Source organism: Cavia porcellus, unplaced genomic scaffold, assembly GCF_034190915.1.
Source record: "Cavia porcellus strain 051 isolate PalLab524CR breed Dunkin Hartley unplaced genomic scaffold, mCavPor4.1 scaffold_21, whole genome shotgun sequence".
Taxonomy (NCBI): Eukaryota; Metazoa; Chordata; class Mammalia; order Rodentia; family Caviidae; genus Cavia; species Cavia porcellus.
The window spans coordinates 5,242,466-5,261,987 of NW_026947504.1; the positions used below are offsets into that span (position 1 = coordinate 5,242,466).

At 58.6% G+C, this 19,522-nt stretch overlaps 1 protein-coding gene across 1 annotated transcript; it reads right to left on the reverse strand.

Annotated features, from left to right (window-relative positions):
• Positions 1–861: 861 nt before the first annotated feature.
• Positions 862–19,099, reverse strand: Wnt9a (Wnt family member 9A). Its single transcript, XM_003477192.5, has 4 exons — positions 18,908–19,099; positions 5,418–5,674; positions 4,892–5,154; positions 862–3,248 (listed from the first exon to the last, which is right to left on the reverse strand). Exons 1-4 carry the CDS (start codon positions 19,000–19,002, stop codon positions 2,769–2,771), a joined length of 1,095 nt encoding a protein of 364 aa, XP_003477240.1. The 5' UTR covers positions 19,003–19,099; the 3' UTR covers positions 862–2,768.
• Between the last annotated feature and the right edge of the window lie 423 nt (positions 19,100–19,522).

A 19,522-nucleotide genomic window follows, 5' to 3' on the forward strand; every position in this document is an offset into this window, starting at 1 on the left:
GGCAGGAGGGTTTCTTGGGGTGGCCCTGGTCCTGCCTGGGCTGGAGGCCTGAGAGACAACCAGGCCAGAAATGAGACTCACACCACATGCACACAGTGACACATACGACACATGACGTGATGCACAGACAACTGCCACACACATGCAGGCACGGGCACACGCATGCAGCCTGCACCTCGAACTGGCGGGGAGAAACGCCAGGGAGTGTATTCCTGAAGAGAAGGGCTCTGCCTACACCCACTGGGCTGCCCATTGTGGTGCCCACGCCGGACCCAGTGCCAGGCTCTGGAAAGCAATCTGGACCTCTCAGACACAATCCACACTGGCACCAGGCAAATCCCGGGCTTGGGGTGGAACTGGCTTCAGCACATACTTACGTGGCAGTGGCAGGCATGGAGCCCACAGTGGTCACAGCCACAGCTAGTGACACTTTGAGAAGCAAGAGATGCAGAGTAGACTCCAGGCAAGACAGGGAGCAGGAGGCTGCACGGAGGCGTCCTGCAGGGGAGGCCTTGTCTCCGGGCCCATCCATGAGCCCCACCACACACCCCGCCCTGCACGCGCCCCTCCTTCCCTCCTCACATCCCCCTATTCCTCTCCCCCTACTTTCTCCCCCTTCGGTGAACCTCCTCCAACCCCCTCCCTGCATCTCCCTTCCCCCGCGTCTCCCTCTTCCCACTTCCTCCTTCACACCTCTCCACATTCTTTACCCCCCACCCTGTGAACCTCCTCTCCCTAGCGGGCGGCTCTTCTTTGTGTCCTCCCCTGCCCCAGGTCCTCCCCTTCCTACCTGTCTGCCTCCCCCACCCCAGCCACCACCTTGATCCCTTATAAAGATCCTTATGAAAGCTCCAGGCTGAATTTGGCTATAATTTAAAATACATTTATTTAGTGTTTCCATTGTTTCTGGTTCTGTTATACAAAGCTGTTAAATAAATACATTCTCCACAGTCACTCAGATACACACCTACTTACTACACAGATGAGGTAGAGAAATCGACAGGCTCGCGCAGACTCAGCACAAGGACAGTCCTGTGTGCCCTGGCACCACCTGGCCTTAGCCAGCCTGGGTCCAGGTCCACGCGGGCCGGGAGGGGACCTCCCTTCCCTCATCCTGCCCCCTGAAGAGCAGCTGCGGCAGTTCGCAAGACATTCCAGCACACACTTGCATAGAAACAGCCAGGGGATGTGTGGGATCCACCTGTTCAAAAAGTACTGAGTACTTCCTGAAGATTGAGGACACAGAGCTAAATGTGGTATCTGATAAAAATGCCCTTCCCAACCTGGCAGAGCTGTGCCACACACCTGATGATGCTGAGCTCAGCTACCAGGGCTCCTGGCAGGTCTACTTCGAGGCTCACAGGCATGGACAGAAGGGCATGGGGACCCTTGCCGGCAGCCCCCATCCCCCAGCCAGACCATGCCAGCATGATTCTGCCACGTTTGTTCCTGAAGCTGGGCCAGGCTGTCATCAACTAGAGTTCACTTTGTCACACGTTCCATGCAGGAGGGGCCAGAGACCCATGTTCCCAGAAAGAGGCTTTCCTTAGAACTTCACCAGCTTCCTGGACCTCAGCCCCCCAAGGAAGCCGCTCCTCACTCAGTAGTCTGTGTCCACCCCGCCACCCGCTTGGACCCCAGCCACACCTGTGGGACACCACCCAGAAAACCCAGGGCTACCACAGGGAGCTAGCTGCCCATGCCAGCTGAGCATACACACACACACACACACACACACACACACACACACACACACACTCCCGAACCAACCCCTTTGGCATTGGTCGCTTCCCCTGTAAAGACAGCACTGGAAAAGAAGGGCAGCCTGTGGCCAAAGCTAGGTGACTACACCTGCCCCCACATGCTCCCCAAGGCAGGCACAAGTGGGTCACTGTCCCTTCACCCTGCTACCCATACCACCCTAGCCCTGGGCCCCCCACCCTGCTGCAGAGCAGGGGCCCCCAGCTGGCTGTGCTGTTGCATGGCTGCTTCTGGAGCCCAGAAGGTGCGGCCAGGGTCTCTTCATTCAATGACAGCATCCAGAACCCTCTGGAATAGTGGTTTCAAAGACAGGGCAGACAGTGGGGGGAGGGGGGGGACAGGGAGGAGCAGCCTCTCAGACGGCTCAAGGTACCCAAGAGCATGGTGGTGGCAGGGTCAGAGGAAATAATAATTATTATGTTAAATAATAATAATTTAAAAGTCAATGATTTCACTCCAAAAAGAAGTGCTCAACCTCAGTGAGGGACAACAGAACCCCCCCCCCCCGAGTGTGGCCCCTGGGCTTGGCCCCTGGGTGGCAGGGCTGGACACAGGCAGCCAGCATTCACTCCTAGTGGTTTGGCTCTCTGAACACAGTGCTGGTGTCGGTGCCAGGCCAGGCTGCTCTGACAGGCAGCCACATGGTCACAAAGGTGCTCTGGCCCGGTAACGGGCATGTCGGGGACAGAGACAACTCAGAAAGCACTATGATGATGCTCTCGTGTCGGGAGGAAGCTGAGGCCCAGGGTGATGAGGGTGTGGGGCCCAGATGGGGCTACTGCACCAGTACTGGGTCACAGCAAGCTGACGGCACCTAAGTCCCAGCAGTTGTAGACACCCACGCCATGCATGCTGGCCTTTCCAGGTGTAGACCCTTGCAATGTGTGCAACATAAGACACCCCACAGCAGGGCTGGCAGAGCCTGGGGGCTCAGCCCTGGTAGGAGTGATACCCTCATACTGTGTGGGGTGCCTGCACCCCACAGAACAGGACTGATTGCAGCAGGCTCAGCCCTTGCAGGTGTAGACCTCCTCTCGCTGGGTGCACTGCCGGCACTCCACGTAGCAGCACCAGCGCACCTGGCACTGGCAGGGCCTGGTCACCACCCGGCTCTGCGTGTTGTGGCCACGCCCGCAGCAGATGCTCTCACAGTTCTTCTCACGGTGGCAACGGCGGCCAGCTGTGCCTGGGGAGAAGCGGCCAGCCAGGCAGAAGCTGGGCGAGTCGTCCAGGTGTACCAGCTCTGGTGTTCGGGGCAGTGGGTCACTGCCCATCCCTGAGGCCCGGCCCCGGGGTGAGGAAATGGCACCTGCCTCACCAGTGGCCTCGTTAGTGGTGCTGCCCACCTTGAGTGCTGTCTCGTACTTGTGCTTCAGGTGCTTGCCCACCTCATGAAAAGGTGCCAGCTGCCGCCAGCAGGTCCGCACGGTGCAGGAGCCTGACACACCGTGGCATTTGCAGGTCGTCTCCACTCCAGCCTTGATCACCTGCACAGAGCCCAGGGTGAGGGAGCCAGGCCTGGCCAGTAGAGGTCACCAAAGCCCAATGTGTGGAGCCCTACCTTCTGCCTCAGTTGGGGGACAGCACATTGGCCCCATGGCAGCCACCTTGCCCTCTAAAGTGTCCCACTGTCCATCACCCATGCCACTCAGGCTTCCTTTCAGGTTCCAGGATGCCACTCAAGTGACAGACAACAGCATGTGTGACCTCACCCAGGGCCCTGCCCCAGGCTGGCCACATCCCTACCTGAGCAGAGGCATCACGCATGGGGCACCCTGTGGGGTAAATACATGTACCACCTAGTAAGGCTTGCTCCCCCAGAGGGTACCCAGGACACTGAGGAGGAGGGGCTACACCCTTGAGCTCTCCCAGCTCATGGCCAAGGCCCAGCCATGGCAACTGGCATGGCTGCATATTGATGTCCAGGACTTCATGCCCCCCCCCCCCCGCAAGATAGCCAGCGTCCCATGGGATCATTGGGTCCCTGAGGGCACCTCAAAGCCAGGACAATGGGGAGGAGGCCCTGTCCAGGTGGGCCCTGAGCTAAGTGCTGAGCTCCTGAGCAGACCACTGAGTGCTGCTGGGTGGAGATTAGAACTGTGCTGCCCTCCCCACCCTCCTGCACTTGATGCTGCTTTCATGAGAAAACCAAATTTAGTTAAAACGTGGCTGCTCCAGAGCCTGTAGAGCTTACAGGCACTCAGGGTGACTCTTTGTTACTGGCTCATGCAAGGGCCAATAGAGAGGAAAGGAGGGCTGCAGAAAGAATGGCCAGGCCAAAGGGTTTGGTCTGCCCTTGAGGGGCCTGCTGCCAGCCTGCCCAGGGCATTGGGCACTGGTGGGAAAGGGAAGACTGACTCTTCAGTTAGTGTGGGATTCTGAGCACAGGGCAGCGCTGGCCTGGTGACCTCCCACCCTCCCTATCCCAGCACTGGGGCTGCCCAGCCCTCCCAAGGCCCATCCTTGCCTCTGCACCTGAGGGCTTGGTGAGCTCAGACACTGTGGGCCAGGGACATGGGCACCATCCAGATCCTGAATGAAGGGAGCTGCTGCTCCCTGCCAGCATGTGGATCTGGAGCTGAAAAGCCAGGGCTCTCAGGGGCTTGGCGTGCCTTCCCAGTCTGGCCTACAGAAAGGCCTGGTAGGGGCTTCTCTCCATCTCCGGAAACAACAGAAGCAGCCACAGACAGGGACAGTGACACAGTGACTCAGGCTGTCCCTGACTTGGGCAAGTGGGTTTGCATCCCCCACCCTTCCCCAGAATCCTATCTACAGCCCCCTTCCCTGGATGTCTTCGGGTCAAGACTACAGACCATTCTGGCAAGTGGGGAACACAGACTGCTAACCTCCTGCTCTGACGGTCCAAGCAGGGAGCCAGATCTGGCAATCTGAGTGGCCCAGGACAGATACGGGGGCCCAGACCCCCCAGACCCTGCTAACTCCTCTTTCAACCTCTGACTCACCTTTTTCAGGGAGTCAAAGAGCACCCTAGTACGAGGGTCCCAGCAGGTCCAGAAGGTAACCAGCCTCTAGTAGCTTGACCCTGAGCTGCTGAGCAATGGCAGCTTGGCCCTCCCCTTCAGGCCCCACCCACCCATGCTCAGTGCTCCCCATTGTCCCATCTGCTTGCCTTCACACCCACGAGGTTGTTGTGAAAGTCCACGCGGGCCCGCAGGTCCTTGCTTGATCGTCGGCCCAGAAACTCCTTGACAAACTTGCTGCTGTACTTGAGGTTGTCCCCACAGCCACCCCACTGCCAGGCTTCGCGGTTCTCCAGGTCAGGCGCCTCGTCGCACGTACAGCGCTCCATGCGCCCGGCACTGCAGGCCTTGGCCAGTGCGTGCGTCAGGCCAGCTGAGGAGATGGCGTAGAGGAAGGCAGTTTCCTTGAAGCCTGGGCCAGGGGTCAAAAGGGATCTGAGGGTCAGAGGTCAGTGGGGACACGCCTGGGAACACCCTTGGATGCCTCATCTGGATGGGCCAGTGGCGCCTCTCCCCTAGATGGGTGGGGAGGATGTCTCCAATCCCAGATTTCACTGTTTTCAGTGGTGCTGGGTGGTAACCCGTACCTAACCATCACCTGGCAAGAGCCCTGGCTGTAAGCAAGGCCATGGGAGGCCCAGGCCCCTGGCCCAGCCCTCGGCGGACCCCACTCACCTCGCTTGAGCAGGCTGGCACGGTAGCGGCCCTCCAGCGTGCAGTTCCAGCGCTCGAAGCGGAACTGGTACTGGCACTCAAGTGCGCTCATGCTCACGGCCTCCACCAGTGTCTCGGCCACACCCGGGTCCCTGCGGCACATGCGCCTTTGCTTGCGCTCCAGCTTCAGCCGGTCACAGGCCTTGAAGTGAGCCTGAGCTGCTGCCTCAGGCTCCAGGGTCAGTGGGAGGATGGTCAGGGGCTCGCTGCCTGTCAGCCTGGGGACGAGAGAGCAACATGTGGTGTTATGCAAGGGACAGAAGCCCAGGTCCAGGGCAACCTGAGGCCTCAGAAGGGGCTGTCTCCAGGTTTTCCCTGGCCACCATGGATGTGCCTGGCCCAGGGCTTACCCACAACTCTTACATTGGTGCCCAGGGACAATGCCCTGGTACTCACAAGCCATGTGCACTGTTGAACCCTCCCCATAGTCCCCTGAAGGGCACAGCCAGGTTGGGAAGAAGACTGAGAGACACCAGGCTATGCCCAGGAGCACATTCTGCCTAGCTACATAGCCTGGCGGCCTCACCCTCCTCCTATGGCACCCAGAAAGGAGGGCTTGGGGACCCTCAGAAGGAACTGTGTCAAAGGACACCTTGGACTGCCAGGGCTTCCTGGGCTGAGATCAGAGACAGTACCCATAAGGGACCCTCAGGAATTGGAGGGCCAGCACAGCTGCTTCCAAGGGCATGTGCAACAGCATGGTAGCTGCCCAGCTCCTCCAGAAGCAAGGCAGAGCCACTCCCAGACTCAAACACAGCTCACATAGAAGAAGCCTTCATCCCAGACAGGACGGCATACCCGAGGCCAGCAAGATCCCCAGAAAGGCCTTAGCCTCCCCATCATGACACACTGTTGCCTGGACATCCCAAGACACTTTTGTGACAAGATGAACCTGGAGCTGTGTACGATGCAGCTGCATGTGGGCAGGGGAAGGGAACACACAGACAGACGCAAGCAGCGGAGGTGGGTGGGGGTGGGAGCAAGCAGGAATGTACACTGGGACATGGGAGGGCACTGCTATGCCACTTAGGAGGCACTTCCCTGGTGACAATCAGCCTGAGAGGCCCAAGAGCCACAAAGAACCTGGGCCTAGGGGAAGACGTCATAGCCTATGACGGATTCACAGGGCTGGTCCCTGAAGCGCCCCTACTGCAGGCGTTCGCCTCTCTCCTCTCTCTCTCTCTCTTTCTCTCTCTCTTCTCTCTCTCTCTCTCTCTCTCTCTCTCTCTCTCTCTCTTTCTCTCTCTCTCTCTCTCTCTCTCTCTGTAACTCTGTGCGCCTACACTGGGCCCAGGCATGAGAATCACAGATATGTAGCACGCTGGAACTTGGGCGTCAGGGTGTGGTGGGGCCCTGAGCCTGGGACGTAACCTGGACACCAAGTACAGCTGGGCCCTGCAGACCTGCCAGAAGCCAATTAGAGGGAGAGGCGCAGGCCTGCCACCTTGAGTGCCCCATGGTTGGACCTGAACAACAGGGTGTAAAAACACGGGTTACCTGAACTGGCTTTTGCAAACGAAGGCTGTAGTTTTCTGAAGAAGCCATTGAGGACATGCCCAAAGCCATGTCCTGGTCTCCTCACTGGACAGGAAGGGGAGAGAGCTGGGAGGAGGAAGAAGTGAGGGGGAAAGAAAGTAGGCTTCTAACCTGAAGAAAACCACTGTGATGTTATCATTACATAGCCAATAGTGTATATACGAGTCATTACATACTTAAAGAAGAGCATTAAAAATGGTGAGGGGCTTACACGCAACCTTAGAATAGGGAATACTTTGTGTCTGATTCTGAAACCACAAGATGTTGAGGAATTAACGTATTCGATTACTTCATCTGACTATTGAAAAGATTTCTAAAAATATCTATGAGGGCACAGAGGCCACTGACTCCCACAGGCCAGCAGGGTGTGCCAACCCCCACAGAGCCAGACACGTGGTGCAATGGGAATAACTCGGTTTCCACCCTAGAGCAAAACCTCGCTCTGTGTATGCGTGTGTGAGTGTCTGTGTGTGTGTGTGTGTGTATGCGTGGACACGTGGCTTACCACACATGAATAACCACATGGATCCGAGCAATGGACAAAGCAGGCATGAACAAGAAGTTCAGGTGAACGGCCGCACGTCAGGGTGACAGACAGGAGCCTGAGGCTGTGCAAACCAGGAAAGCACCAGGAAGTTTATATCATGGAGGCCAGAGGTGCAGAGACGGCAGATTCTAACATCACACCCAGGCCCATGCAGGAAACCGTTACATGCAGCCCACTGATGTATGTGACTTTTTATGTTTTCATTATTCAGTTTACAGAAATCAAGATGAGAATAAAGAGAATGAATAATAATAAATAATTTTTTAAAAAAAGAATACAGAGAATGGACAAAGGGCAGACACATCCACCCTGTATTCAGGCTAGCAGCCAGGTCCCAGGGGCCACAGCCTGAGTCTGGGGTGCCTGCAGACACACAGGACACGTGGGCTATATGACAGGTGACAGGGCCAGGGCAGACCTCTTGTGCACGGCTGTGAGCCAGCCTGCACACAGATGGCCCCTCCAGAAACATGTGGTAGGCAATGTGCGCCAGCCTCCTGGCCCCATCTGCCTCGGCCCTGCACCAGCCCGGCCACCCGCGTCTGCCCACAGGGTCACCACTCGAGCTGTAGCCTTGCAGCCTGGCATGGCATGGCACAGGCACCACCCATAGGAACAGTTGCCCACCCCACATGGGGCACCTGCTGCCTATTTCTCACAGCTGCTGCCTGGCGCCCCACAGGTGTCTGATGGGGTTGGAGAGACAAAGCGGTGCTCAGCCAAGAGCATGGGAGTCTCACCTGGGGACAGTGCCTTCCCCTCACCCTGTGCTGTCATCTGATCCACCAAGCGTCCTAACCTGACGGCAGGTCCGCACTCGACCTCCTCCGCCTGTGTGTATTTCCGTCTAGATGAGGAGCCCAACATTGGCCTTATAATGATATTTTGGACATGGTCTCAAAAGCACCGGCAACACAAGTGAAAACAGAAAATGGGACGGCATTAAGCCGCAAAGCTTCAGCACAGCAAGGGTAACAATCAGCAGAGTGAAGTGGTCACCTACAGAAAGGCAGAGGACTTCTGTGGACTGGATGGCTAACAGGGCAGGGTCCAAGACACGTGGAACTCAGCTTGACAGCAAGACACCACCAAGTTAAAAGCGAGCCAACCTGGCTAGACACTGCTCCAGGAGGCACAGTGGCCCAAAGGTCTAAGAGAAAAGTTCAGCACTGCTGCCCAGGGAGGTGCAGGCGAGGCACAGCAGAGCACCCCTTGCCCCGGAAAGAAGTGCTGCAGACAGCCGTGCTGGCAGAGCCACAGAGTGGGGAACCCCCGGCAGCCAGCGCCCAGGGGCCTCGAGAACTCAGAGCGACCTACCAGGTGACCTAGCACCCCACTTCTAACAGAGAATTAATGTTTAAATGCATAAAAAATTCAACCACCAAAAATCAAATGGTCCAATCAACAAATGGGCAGTACAAGTGGCCGATTAGTACATGAAAAATGTCCAACACAGTCACTAGGGAAATGCAGGTCAAAAGGACACCAAGGCTCCACCTCATGCAGCCAGAGTCGCCATCAGTGAGAACACAAAACTGAGCACAGAGGCAACGCCCGTATTCCCTGATGCTGCTGCAGGGAGGAGCCTTCTACCCTGCTGGCTGGAACACAGTTAACACAGACACTGAGGAAATCAGGAAGGAAGTTCCTCAAAAACACAAAACCAGAACTATGGCAAGCCTGCCACAGCCTTCCCGGCGTTCACACAGGGGCGCTGGTGTCTGTGCACTGCAGGGATGGCTGCACACCCTGCTCACGTGGAGTCCTCACAGAGCCAAGACCTAGAAGGAGCTTGGGGCCCAGAAGCATAAGAAGGAGAGCAGTGGTGCCCATGCTTGACAGAGCATTACTCAGACACAAAGAGGAATTACATTTGGTCATCTGCAGGAAGGCGGAAGAAACCAGATGGAAACACCGAGTAACAGAAATAAGCCAACTCAGAAAGACACGCATTTCATTCTCTCTCTGACACGTGGCACGGGAGCAGGAGGAAGGCTGTTAGATGAGGCGCTGCAGAGGTGGGAGGGAAGACCAGGAACCAGATGATCCGAGCTCATGCAAACCCTGTTTGTTCTCTAAACAGGAACTGACAGAGTACTTCCTGAAAACAAAAACATTGGGGAAAAAGAAGCACTACAAGCCCCAGCCTACCCCTACTCCACAGCAATCGGCTCTTCTGAATCCCTGAGTCCTGGACACAGCTTGTCAGATCATGGCGGCCTAATGCTGCTGCCGACGCCCTGCCCGCACCTGGCTTCCCTGTGCTTCCCTGGCTTCCCTGCAGGGCTGCTGCTTCTGCAGGGCTACAGGTGCATAGACTCGGGGCCTCCTCCTGTCTACACTCCCTGTGTGCCCTGGGTTCCAGGTACAAGAATGGCCCCACATACAGAATCTTCGCAGCCCTATCTGTTACCAACACAAAGCTGCAGTCTAGCCTGTGCTGGGTCAGGACCTTGGCCCCGCTGGCAACACCCTCATCAGGAGGTCTGGAAGGACTGAGCCCCAGCTAAGGGCGGGGCTTGGCGAATAGCGACCCTCTGCAGAACCGTGCACGCGTGCAAGGTGAAAATCTGAAACACTGCATTCCTCTATACGTCCACCCCACCTGTGTTTGGGTCACGGACCCAAACCTCTCCTGTCATCTAAATGCAACTGTACCGCAGGCCAGTTTCCAAGTTTGACGCATCAAGACCCAGAGAGGTGAGCTGTGTAGCATCTGTCCTTGGCTCTCACTGTTCTAACAGTGGCACACTTCTATCGAAGGCTGTGCGTGGCCCGGTGCCATCTTCACTGCACTCCATTGAAGGACACTTGGGGTGCTCGCACTCCTCAGCTTCTGAGTGCACACAGAACCTGGTCCCTGCGCAGCCACCCTGTGGAGCCCTAGTCGCCATCTGGCACTCATCAGTGTGTCTGCTCGCCCTCTGTCCTGCATGCTCCTGTCCTGGGGTGTCCCGGTGACAGTGTGACCTGATTCCACCCAACTCAGCCGTCTGCACTGGTGCTGCCCTTCTGGGGTCTCACTCTGCCGTCTTACTTCACTCACACTGGTACCACCTGCCTATGTTTGACTTTTTTGAAGAATCTCTTTGGGTTTTTTGGTTGCTGGTGTTACCTTACCACATTCTCTGCTCATCTGCAATTAGCAGTTGTTTGCCCTGGGCCATCAATGCTATAGCACGAGTCTGTCCTAACCCCAGGCTGAGGAGAGCTCCCTGGCGTACAGTGGTGTGTACGCCAGTCCCACCCTGCACCCACCTGGATGCAGTGTATCAGTCAGCACCTTGGCAGGCATGGCCAGTGGCCCTGGGATGCCATCTGCACCGTGTCCTCTTTGGCAGGGCTCCTCCCATTCTATCCCTGGTGTCTGATTCTGATGTGTGCTGTCCACATATAGCTCACTGTATTCCCACCCGGGGCAAGCGCTGCTTTCCAGGCTCTCCCTAAGCCTCACTGCTTCAGAGGCTCCTGTCCTCCCTGGGCCATGGCACACTGCTGGCCTGCCAGTGTCACCTCTCTGAGGTACAATCTGTCCTTTCTGCCTCTCTCCACACAGCACTGCAATTTTTCCCCACCCAGCTCCCAGGCTGCTAATTCCCTCCAGCAGCTTCTAACCCACTTTCAGCCAGGATTATTACTGGCGTTTTGCTTCTCCCGGGCCTGCTCAGTCTCTCCAAACTTGCTGGGTCAGTTTCTGTGGTTTCTCATTCTCTGCAGATATTCCGAGCTGATCTGCAAGTTGTCTTCTTTTCTCTTTTTATGTTTTTCTTAGGGTTGTTGTTGCCAGCCTTCTCTGAGCACAGTGAGAGGAGCTGTTTTCCACACACTGTGCTTTCTCCTGTGCTTCTCTGCGGTTGGGTCCCAGTGGCCACATTTCCACTCTCGCCTGGTTATTATCCCTCACCACTACTGGCCGCAGCATCTGCAAAACCGCTGGCAGTAATAATGTGAAGCAGATGAAAACACGGCCATGGGACAGACGGTGTCCCCATGAAGCACAAGTCCTTCCGGAGCCTCAGGAGGAAAAAGGTCCTTGCAGGTGCAATGAAGGTGAGAATCTCAGTTCTGGGTGGGGTAGAAGCCAAAGTGACCATGTCCTTATAAGGAAAAAGTGGGGGCTGGGGTGTCACTCTGTGGAAAAGCACTTGTCTGGCACAGGTGAGGGTCTGGCCAGACCTCACACTCCCAAAAAGGGGAAAACACAACACACAACACACAGGAGCAGGCCATGGGAAGGCGAGGTAAGGTTAGCATGGCTCCAGGAACAGAGAGCCCATGCTGTGACCTCAATGCTCAGCATGTCCGCTGCCACTGCTCCAGACAGAGTACCTGGCTCCTACAAACTCATCCCAACAGCCCCAGAGCACTGATGTGCACACTGAACCCTTCCATGGGGCAGCCTTACACAGAGCGTCCCCAGGATGAGGCAGAGGGACAAAGCAGTTTCACCCTGCCCCGAGGAACCTGGGGTCCTTGCTCAGACACACACTGATACACAGATACTCCTACAAACCCAGAGAGATACCACATTTACATGTGTGCTTGCGTGTGTGTATATACTCATGTAGTCACCCACACTACACACATGTGCCACACACGCACACACACGCACACACACACACATACAGGTGTAGACACCCATATAAAGCCACAGATGCACACAGGCCCATGCATACACCCACACACACCTATACTCCAAGCTCACACAGTCCATGCTAAAATACACATGTGTGCATGCATGTGAACATGTCTGCAGCACACATGCACACATAGGACCTGCACACTCCTGTGCTCACCCACACATCCAGCACTGGTGTCCAACTAGGACTTCCAGGCCAAGTGGTCTCATGACTACAGACCAGTGTCCACATGCTCAGTCACATAAGTGCCTGACCAGGTGGGGCCTCGAACTTCATACACAGGCAGGACACTGCCGCCAGGGTGAAAGTGTGGTCAGGGCCACACACTCGAGGTAGAGAGCTGGACTGACCTCCCACCCGATTCCATCCCCATCAGCCCATGGTCAGCACCATGAGCTCATGTGGTATCTCGGGCAGCCATCAGTCAGTACCCCAGGGCACCCCGTACCAGCCCACCCCCACCCCCACACTGAGGCACAGCTGTGTCGGGAATGGAACGCAGGGAGCAGGGAGGGCATCAGGAGAGACAGAAGAGGGCTTGGGCAAAGTAGCGCCCCATGGGCATGGCACAAGACAGTGCTGCCTTGGCTCTGGGAGGTAGCACACAGGTGGTTGCACCACCCTAAGTCCTGGCAGCCACTGGGCCTCCATGCCCCATGCACAGCCTGCATGAAGAAGCAAGGAGCCAGGCCAGGCCACGTGGGGAGCCCTGCAGAGCTTCAGCTAGGCAGACCCCTACAAGCTGAGGCAACCAGGCTGTGGCTGCTTGGGGTGGAGGTCCCCTGAGCACCAGCCAGCCACACAGGCATCCCAAGGGTGGTATGGGTCTTTCTTGGCTGGCAGGTAGGCAGTATGCCCAATGCCCAGAGCCACAAGCCCCTTCCCTGTCTATAGGCGGGGGCATAGGGAGTCCAGGCTTCTGTTCCAGAAGCCAGCGCCCCACTGACAAAGCCTCAGCCCTGCCAGACAACGCTTAATTTCTGTGTGAAACAGAATCAAAACAAATTCCAGAGCTGAGAAACTAGGCCTGAGATTAACCCTGTGTCCTCCCATGGCCTGAGTCCCATAGTCAGGCCCCTGGGCCAAGTCTGACACACTGGCGTCACAGCAGAGGACAAGACAAGCCACTTGTGCTGTGAGAGACAACACTGATTGGAGGGCTGGGAACCCCTCACTGGATGCAGCCCCAGGAGTTGAGCTATAGAACCACCTGGGTATAGGCAGCGCCAGCCGCGTCTGGTCACTGCCCAGCATCCTGGACCTCCTGGAACGTGCCCAAGCACCCCAGCTCTAGAGTAGCCCAGGCCCTGGGGAGGAGCTGCCCACCATGTGCATGGTGACCTCAGCCCTGGGCCCTGCAGACATTGCATGGCTCTGCAGGCCCAGCCCCACTTCCTGCAGTCTTCCTCCCTGAGGCAACCCTCCTCCAGTGCCCAGCCAGTGCAGTGATGGGGTACTTCTGTCTGAGGACATAGATGGCCCTGACATCTTCAGGCCCCAGCAGCCTCACCACCAGTCAGACCTCCAGCCCACTTCCCCTGGCTGCTGCTACCTCAGGTATCACAAAGAAAAATAAACGCAGCTTGTGGCAGGCCTTTTCCATTGCTGGCCGTGGCCAGGCCCACAGTGCCAGGCTGCCAGCTAGGCAGCTGGGATTCCTCTGGCAGGCAGCAGTGCAGAGCCAGCAGAGATCTGCCAGGAGGGTCCATAGGTCAAACAGCAGGGACGCCCCATGCCACCCAGATTGTGGGCTTGTGAGACTATTCCCAGCACCTGCCACTGGGCTGACCTGGTCCACAGCCATGCCTCTGGGCTCACCCCTGCCGGACCCTGCACAGAGGACACTCTCTCAGCAACCCCAGGCCTACATGGGAGGTAGGGAGGGGGCACAAGCTCAGAGTGGGCAGGCCTCTGCTGGGCCACATCCAGCAGGTGTGGCCACTGAAGTCAGGACCACGCCAGGACATGTCCCTGACTAGATATAAAAGCACCTGGACCCACAAGGTGGCAGAGGTCACACAGCCTCAGGCTGATGAGAGCTCTGGTAAGCAGCTTAGGGGAGACCAGGAGGCCTCCTGCTTCTGCCCGGGAGAGCCACTGGGGGAAGATCACATGCCCAGGTTGCCAGAAAGACCCTATAGGATGGGAGGCCCTGGACAGGTGAAGTTCACACAGGCAGCTGGGTACCTGCATGTGCCTCTGCCGTGCATGGCTCCAGCCCACAACCTGTGCCTCGGCTTGTTTTGTCTCCCTAGTAAAGGTGCCACTCCCAGGCCTGCTGCAGCCCATGGGCATGGGTAGGCCCCGGCCCAGCACAGCTTGTGTGGGGTGGTGCTTCAGGCACAGGGAGCACGGGCTTCCGGGCCCTCAGGACAGGTAGAGCCAGAAGGCCTGGCCACCCGAGCCCACCTCAGGAACTCCTCACCCTGTTCCTGAGTCCAAGGCATCATTTCCCAGGGAGAAACCCGCACAGGCCAAACACAAGAGGAGTGCAGGTAGTAAGCAGGAGGGGCCCTGCCTCAGGCCACCCAGGCATGGGCTGGCACCATGGAGGCTTCTTAGGCGGGCACCCGAGCCACAAGGCAGGAGGCAGAGTGTGTGACGGGGACAGGAGCAAGATTAGGCCAGCTGTCTCTTGTCCAGACGGCCGCCGGCTGTGGGCAGGACATCTGCTCACACAGCTGAGTGGAGCTAGGTGGGGCCTGCTTCCGCCTCACCTCAAATCCTACCACACAGCCACCAGCACTCCTGTCTCTCTCCTCTGAAGTTTGGGTGGCCTGTGGACCCTGGCCCAGGGGTCTGGTCCTGGCCTGCATTGGGGCCAGGGGAGAGCCTCCTCCCAGGGCAGAGATGCAAGGGCAAAGGGGCTGCATGGGGGACTAGGATCACCCTCTCTCTGCTCCTGCATTTGCCTATGCCTGCTCATGCCACTGCAGTCTTCCTCCTGTTCAGACACATGGAGGAACACTGACCCCATATCCCCTCCTCTGAGCCCCTGGAGCTCACCTGGCACACTGCTGGCCATCTGGTTAGGGCAGCTTCTAAGAGGCCTCTTAGCCTATGCCACCAGCACATCCCACTGCCAGGAACCATACCTCACCCTTGCCCATGTGCTCCCTGGGGCATCCAAGCTGGGGGTCTCCATGTAGCCCTTGCCCACTGCCAGTCCTAGCCCAGGGCTGACTGTAATGTGTGGCTCAGCCCCAACTCCCTGGCACCCTCCTGTCTGGCACAAATGCCCCACTCAGGCCTCTACCCAGCCTCATTTCTCGGGCCCCCTGTCCACTGGCTGTCAGATTGGGAAGTCTGCAGCTGGACCCTAGAGTTTCCACACACAGCCACCCTGCCTATCTGACATGAGCACTGGCACGAAAAACAGCACCCTTCACACCCTAGGCAGCAGCGTCCTCTCTGGTGCCCTGAGCACCCAGAACAGCCCAACACAAAGCCCTGGCACATGTGCCTCTGCCATGTGCATGTGCCATGTGCATAGCCCCACACCACACAAACACAGGACTAGGGGCCAAGCACAAGAAGGCATCTCTGGGTCTAGGATGAGAGAGCCAACCAGGGAACAGAGAGCTCTCACATTCAACAGAAACACCACTGGATCAAAAGGCAGGCAAAGAACCGAGTAAGCAAGTGGTCCCCAAAGAAAATGGGTGTGTGGCTGCAGGAAGGTACTCAGTGCCGTCGGTCATTCAGGGAACACACGAAGCCCACCGGGGCTCCCTTCACCTCCACATTACCGGGGAGACAGGGAAAACTTGGACCACATCCATCAGGTGGTGACCAGCAACCCCACTTTCAGCTATGAACCCCAAAGAACTGGAAGCTCACACTGTACAAGGAAGTGTCCACCAAGGTTCACCACGTTGTTCAAAATAATTGAGCAGTGAGAACACCCTAGACACCCCACTGCCAGATAGGTTAGCTGGTGTCTGCTGTCACTTAGATGCAAGGGCAGCCCCAACAGCCTCAGAAACTAGACTGCTCAAGGGCAGCCAGACACAAAGGCCACATGGCGCAAGATTCCATTTCCACAACCCATCCCGAAGAGGAAAATCCATGGAGACAGGAAGCAGATTAGTGGTTGCCAGGGCCTGAAGGGGGAGTAAGCACTGAACGGGTATGAGGTTTCTAGGATGAGGAAAATATTCTGGAATTAGATAGTGGTGATGGCTGCATGGCCCCATGAATGCACCAAAACCACTGAGCTGGGACTTGGCTGGGACGCAGGAACTCTGCAGGCCGTAATGCCGCTCAGCTGGGACTGTCCCAAAGTGCCCCCATGATGGCCTTTCCAGGGTTCCAGCACCCTGTCTGCACTGACATCAGGACTGCCATGGGCTCCAGGCCCCGCTGGGGGACACGGGCCTCTTCCACACAGGCCACAGCCTACAGACCCCACAGCAGACCTCGGCTTCCACCCTCCGTCTTCCCAGAGTGGCCTGCAGACGTTTCCTGAGCAACAAGAATGCACATGCCAAAACCAAAGCATAGTCCCCGGGTTTATGACGGTGTCTTCTGAGACCTTTAAAAGAAGCAGAGCTGGAAGCCCCTGGCCTGCTGAGGGCCTCTGCTGGGGGCTTGCTCATGCTGCACAGGATTCTAAGGAAGGGCTGAAAGGTGCCCAGGCCCCACCACATACAGCCCCAGACATCTGTGCCATCTCTTCACGAGGACCGACACAGAAGGACCAGGCAGGTGAGCCAAAGTCTGAGGCCAGCCTCACAGCCTCCTCAGAAGAGAGACCTGGGTCTGTGCCCCACCTCCCAACCTTGAGTTAGCCCCTTCCTGCACCCCTGACCCTCACTGGCCCCCAGAGATCCCAATGGCAATGACACCTGCTAAGTGGGCAGGATGCCCAGCTGGCCAGCAGAGGAGAAGAGGCAGCCCCTGCCCCTTGGCAGGCAGCCAGCCTGGAGAGGTCTGGTTGTGGGGTGTCCAGAGGCCTCAAGAAGGGCAGGGCAGCCTGAGAGGGCTAGGGTTGGGTTGCAGTCAGCAAGGGGGCAGGGAGGGCTCCCGGGGGCCACGTGACCCTCCCCAGGGCCAGCCTCTCCTCTCTGGGTTCCCGGGCTGTAACTGGAGCCGCGTTCCTGCCTGGGAGCCTCCGTGCCAGGCAGGGCTGTGTAGAGAGAGGGGGAAGGGAGAAGAGAGCCCCAGATTCCAACTCCTTCTCCCTCCCTCTCCTCCGCCTCAGCACGACCTGCGCCCACAAGAGCTGCCATGCCATTTTCCCCCCAAGCACAACTTGGGCCCCCACTTCCTTCTCTGGCCAACCCTCTGGAGTCAACTCCAGTGAGGCCCAAGGTGCCAAGTCTGCCCCTCCTGGACACTGGCTCTGGAATGTACCCAGGCTTGGTTCACCCAAGTCCTGGCTACCTGTCTAGAGTCCTCCTCACAGCCAGTTTTCCCCAGGGAAGCAACCCTCAACGGTCCTTTGGGGCCAAAGAAGCAGGCAAAGGACCTGACCAGGAGCCACAAGCCTGACACCCTTGCATCTGCACAGAGACAGAATCTAGCGTTCACCCTGGCAGGGAACCACAGCACACACACCATGCTCTGGAGGCCTGCGGATGCTGGCCAGAGGCTGGTCCACGAAGGTCCACTTGTAGCCCACAGCAGCTAAATTTTGGAGCCCCAGAACAGGAGCAGAGATCCCACAGGGGCAGAGACCCAGATGAGGCCGGGAGTGTCAGGGCCAGAGACAGTAAAGCACAGCTCACTGCTGCGCAGCTGTGACTCACAGGGACCTGTGGCCAGACCGCCATCCTCAGCCTCCCGCCCACTCCGTAGGAGGCAAGGGCCGCAGCCCTAGACCCTGGTTCGCCTGCCCAGAGAGAGCCCAGATGGGGACCAAGACCCTACACTGACCCTGGAAGGCAATCCAAGAAAGAGGAATGGACAGAAGAAAAGAGGCGAAAGAAAAACACAAAGGGAAAGTTTCCCAAGAAAATATTTTATTTTCTTTGAGAACAGGATACACCTGCAGGGCTGCTTGGCCCAGCGGCCTCTCCCTGCCCCGCCGGGCTGGATTCCTGAACCGACGGGGCCCTCTGCCGGCCAGGCCTCCGCGCGGCGCCCGGCCAGGAAGGAACAGGTGACCGGCGAGGGCGGCGGCCGGGCGCCTGGAGCGGGGCGGGACCGCGGGTTGGGAGGGAGGGGACAGCGGGCCGCTGCACCATGCCACCCCTCGCTCTGTGCCCCTCGAGGGTGACCGGGAACGGGCATCTCCGACCGGGAAGGCGGGGAGAGAGGGAAGCAGAAAGGTCAGAGGCGCGCCCTCGAGCGCGCAGGGCTGCAGCGTCGAGGGACAGGCGCCCCCCGCCGGTCCCAAGTGCGCTCGGGGCCGAGCGGGCGGGCGGCAGTGGCGGCGGCGGCGCGGGGAGCGCGGAGCAGAAAACGAGCCACTCGGGCTCGGAGGTCTCCCTGGGTCTACGCGAACGAACATCTGGATTTTGTACGTGTTTTCTGTTGTTGTTAAAGTAACTTTTGGAGCAGAAGGGGCGATGGGAGGCTCCAGCCTCTTGGCAGAAGCCAGGCGGCCTACGGCTGGGCGGCGACTCTGGGTCCGGGGCACGGCGGCTGCCCCGCGGGGACCCGATGCAGCGACGACGCGCAAACAAACCGCCTGGCAGCAGTGCGCCGGACACTGGCCTGCCCATCCGCCCACCTACCCGTCTAGCGCCCCTGCCCGTTCCCGACCCGTCCCCCACGGCACCTACCCGAAGTAGGCGACCGAAGGGCGCGGCGCGGCGAGCAGCAGCGTCAGCCCGAGGGCCGCGGCAAGCCAGCGCGCCGGCAGAAACCCATCCAGCATCTTGCTGCGCCGCGGCGGCCGACCATCGCGCTCCAGGTTCCGCGCTGGGCTCGCCGCAGCCGCCGTCTTATAGCGCCTGAGAGCGGCCGCGGGGGCGGGCCGGGGCTGGACCTAGAAGGGCGTGGCCCGGGCCCGATGGGTGGGGCCGGAAGGGGGTCGGGGCGGGGCCGGAAAGGGGCGGGACCATTGAGTGCAGGGAGCGGGGCTTTGGGCGGTTCTTGGAGGACGGGGCTAAAAGGCGGCGGGGCGGGGCGGGGCGGGACAGTGGGCAGGGCCGTGGGGGCGAGGCCAAGAGGCTGTAGGGGCCGAAATCCGAGCGGTAGCCCGGCGGGCTCGGGCACGCTTGCCGGAAGGTGGGAGGGCAGTTGGCAGAAGTGGCGGGAGACGCGGTGTCAAGGGACCGGGCGGACGGCGGTGGGAGGGCGTAGGGCCAGAGCGGGCGACCTTGGGGCGGGGGCAGTCGGGGCCGGGGCGGAGTCGGGGTTTGGTTGCCACAGCCGGAGCACGGGGGCGGCCTGGG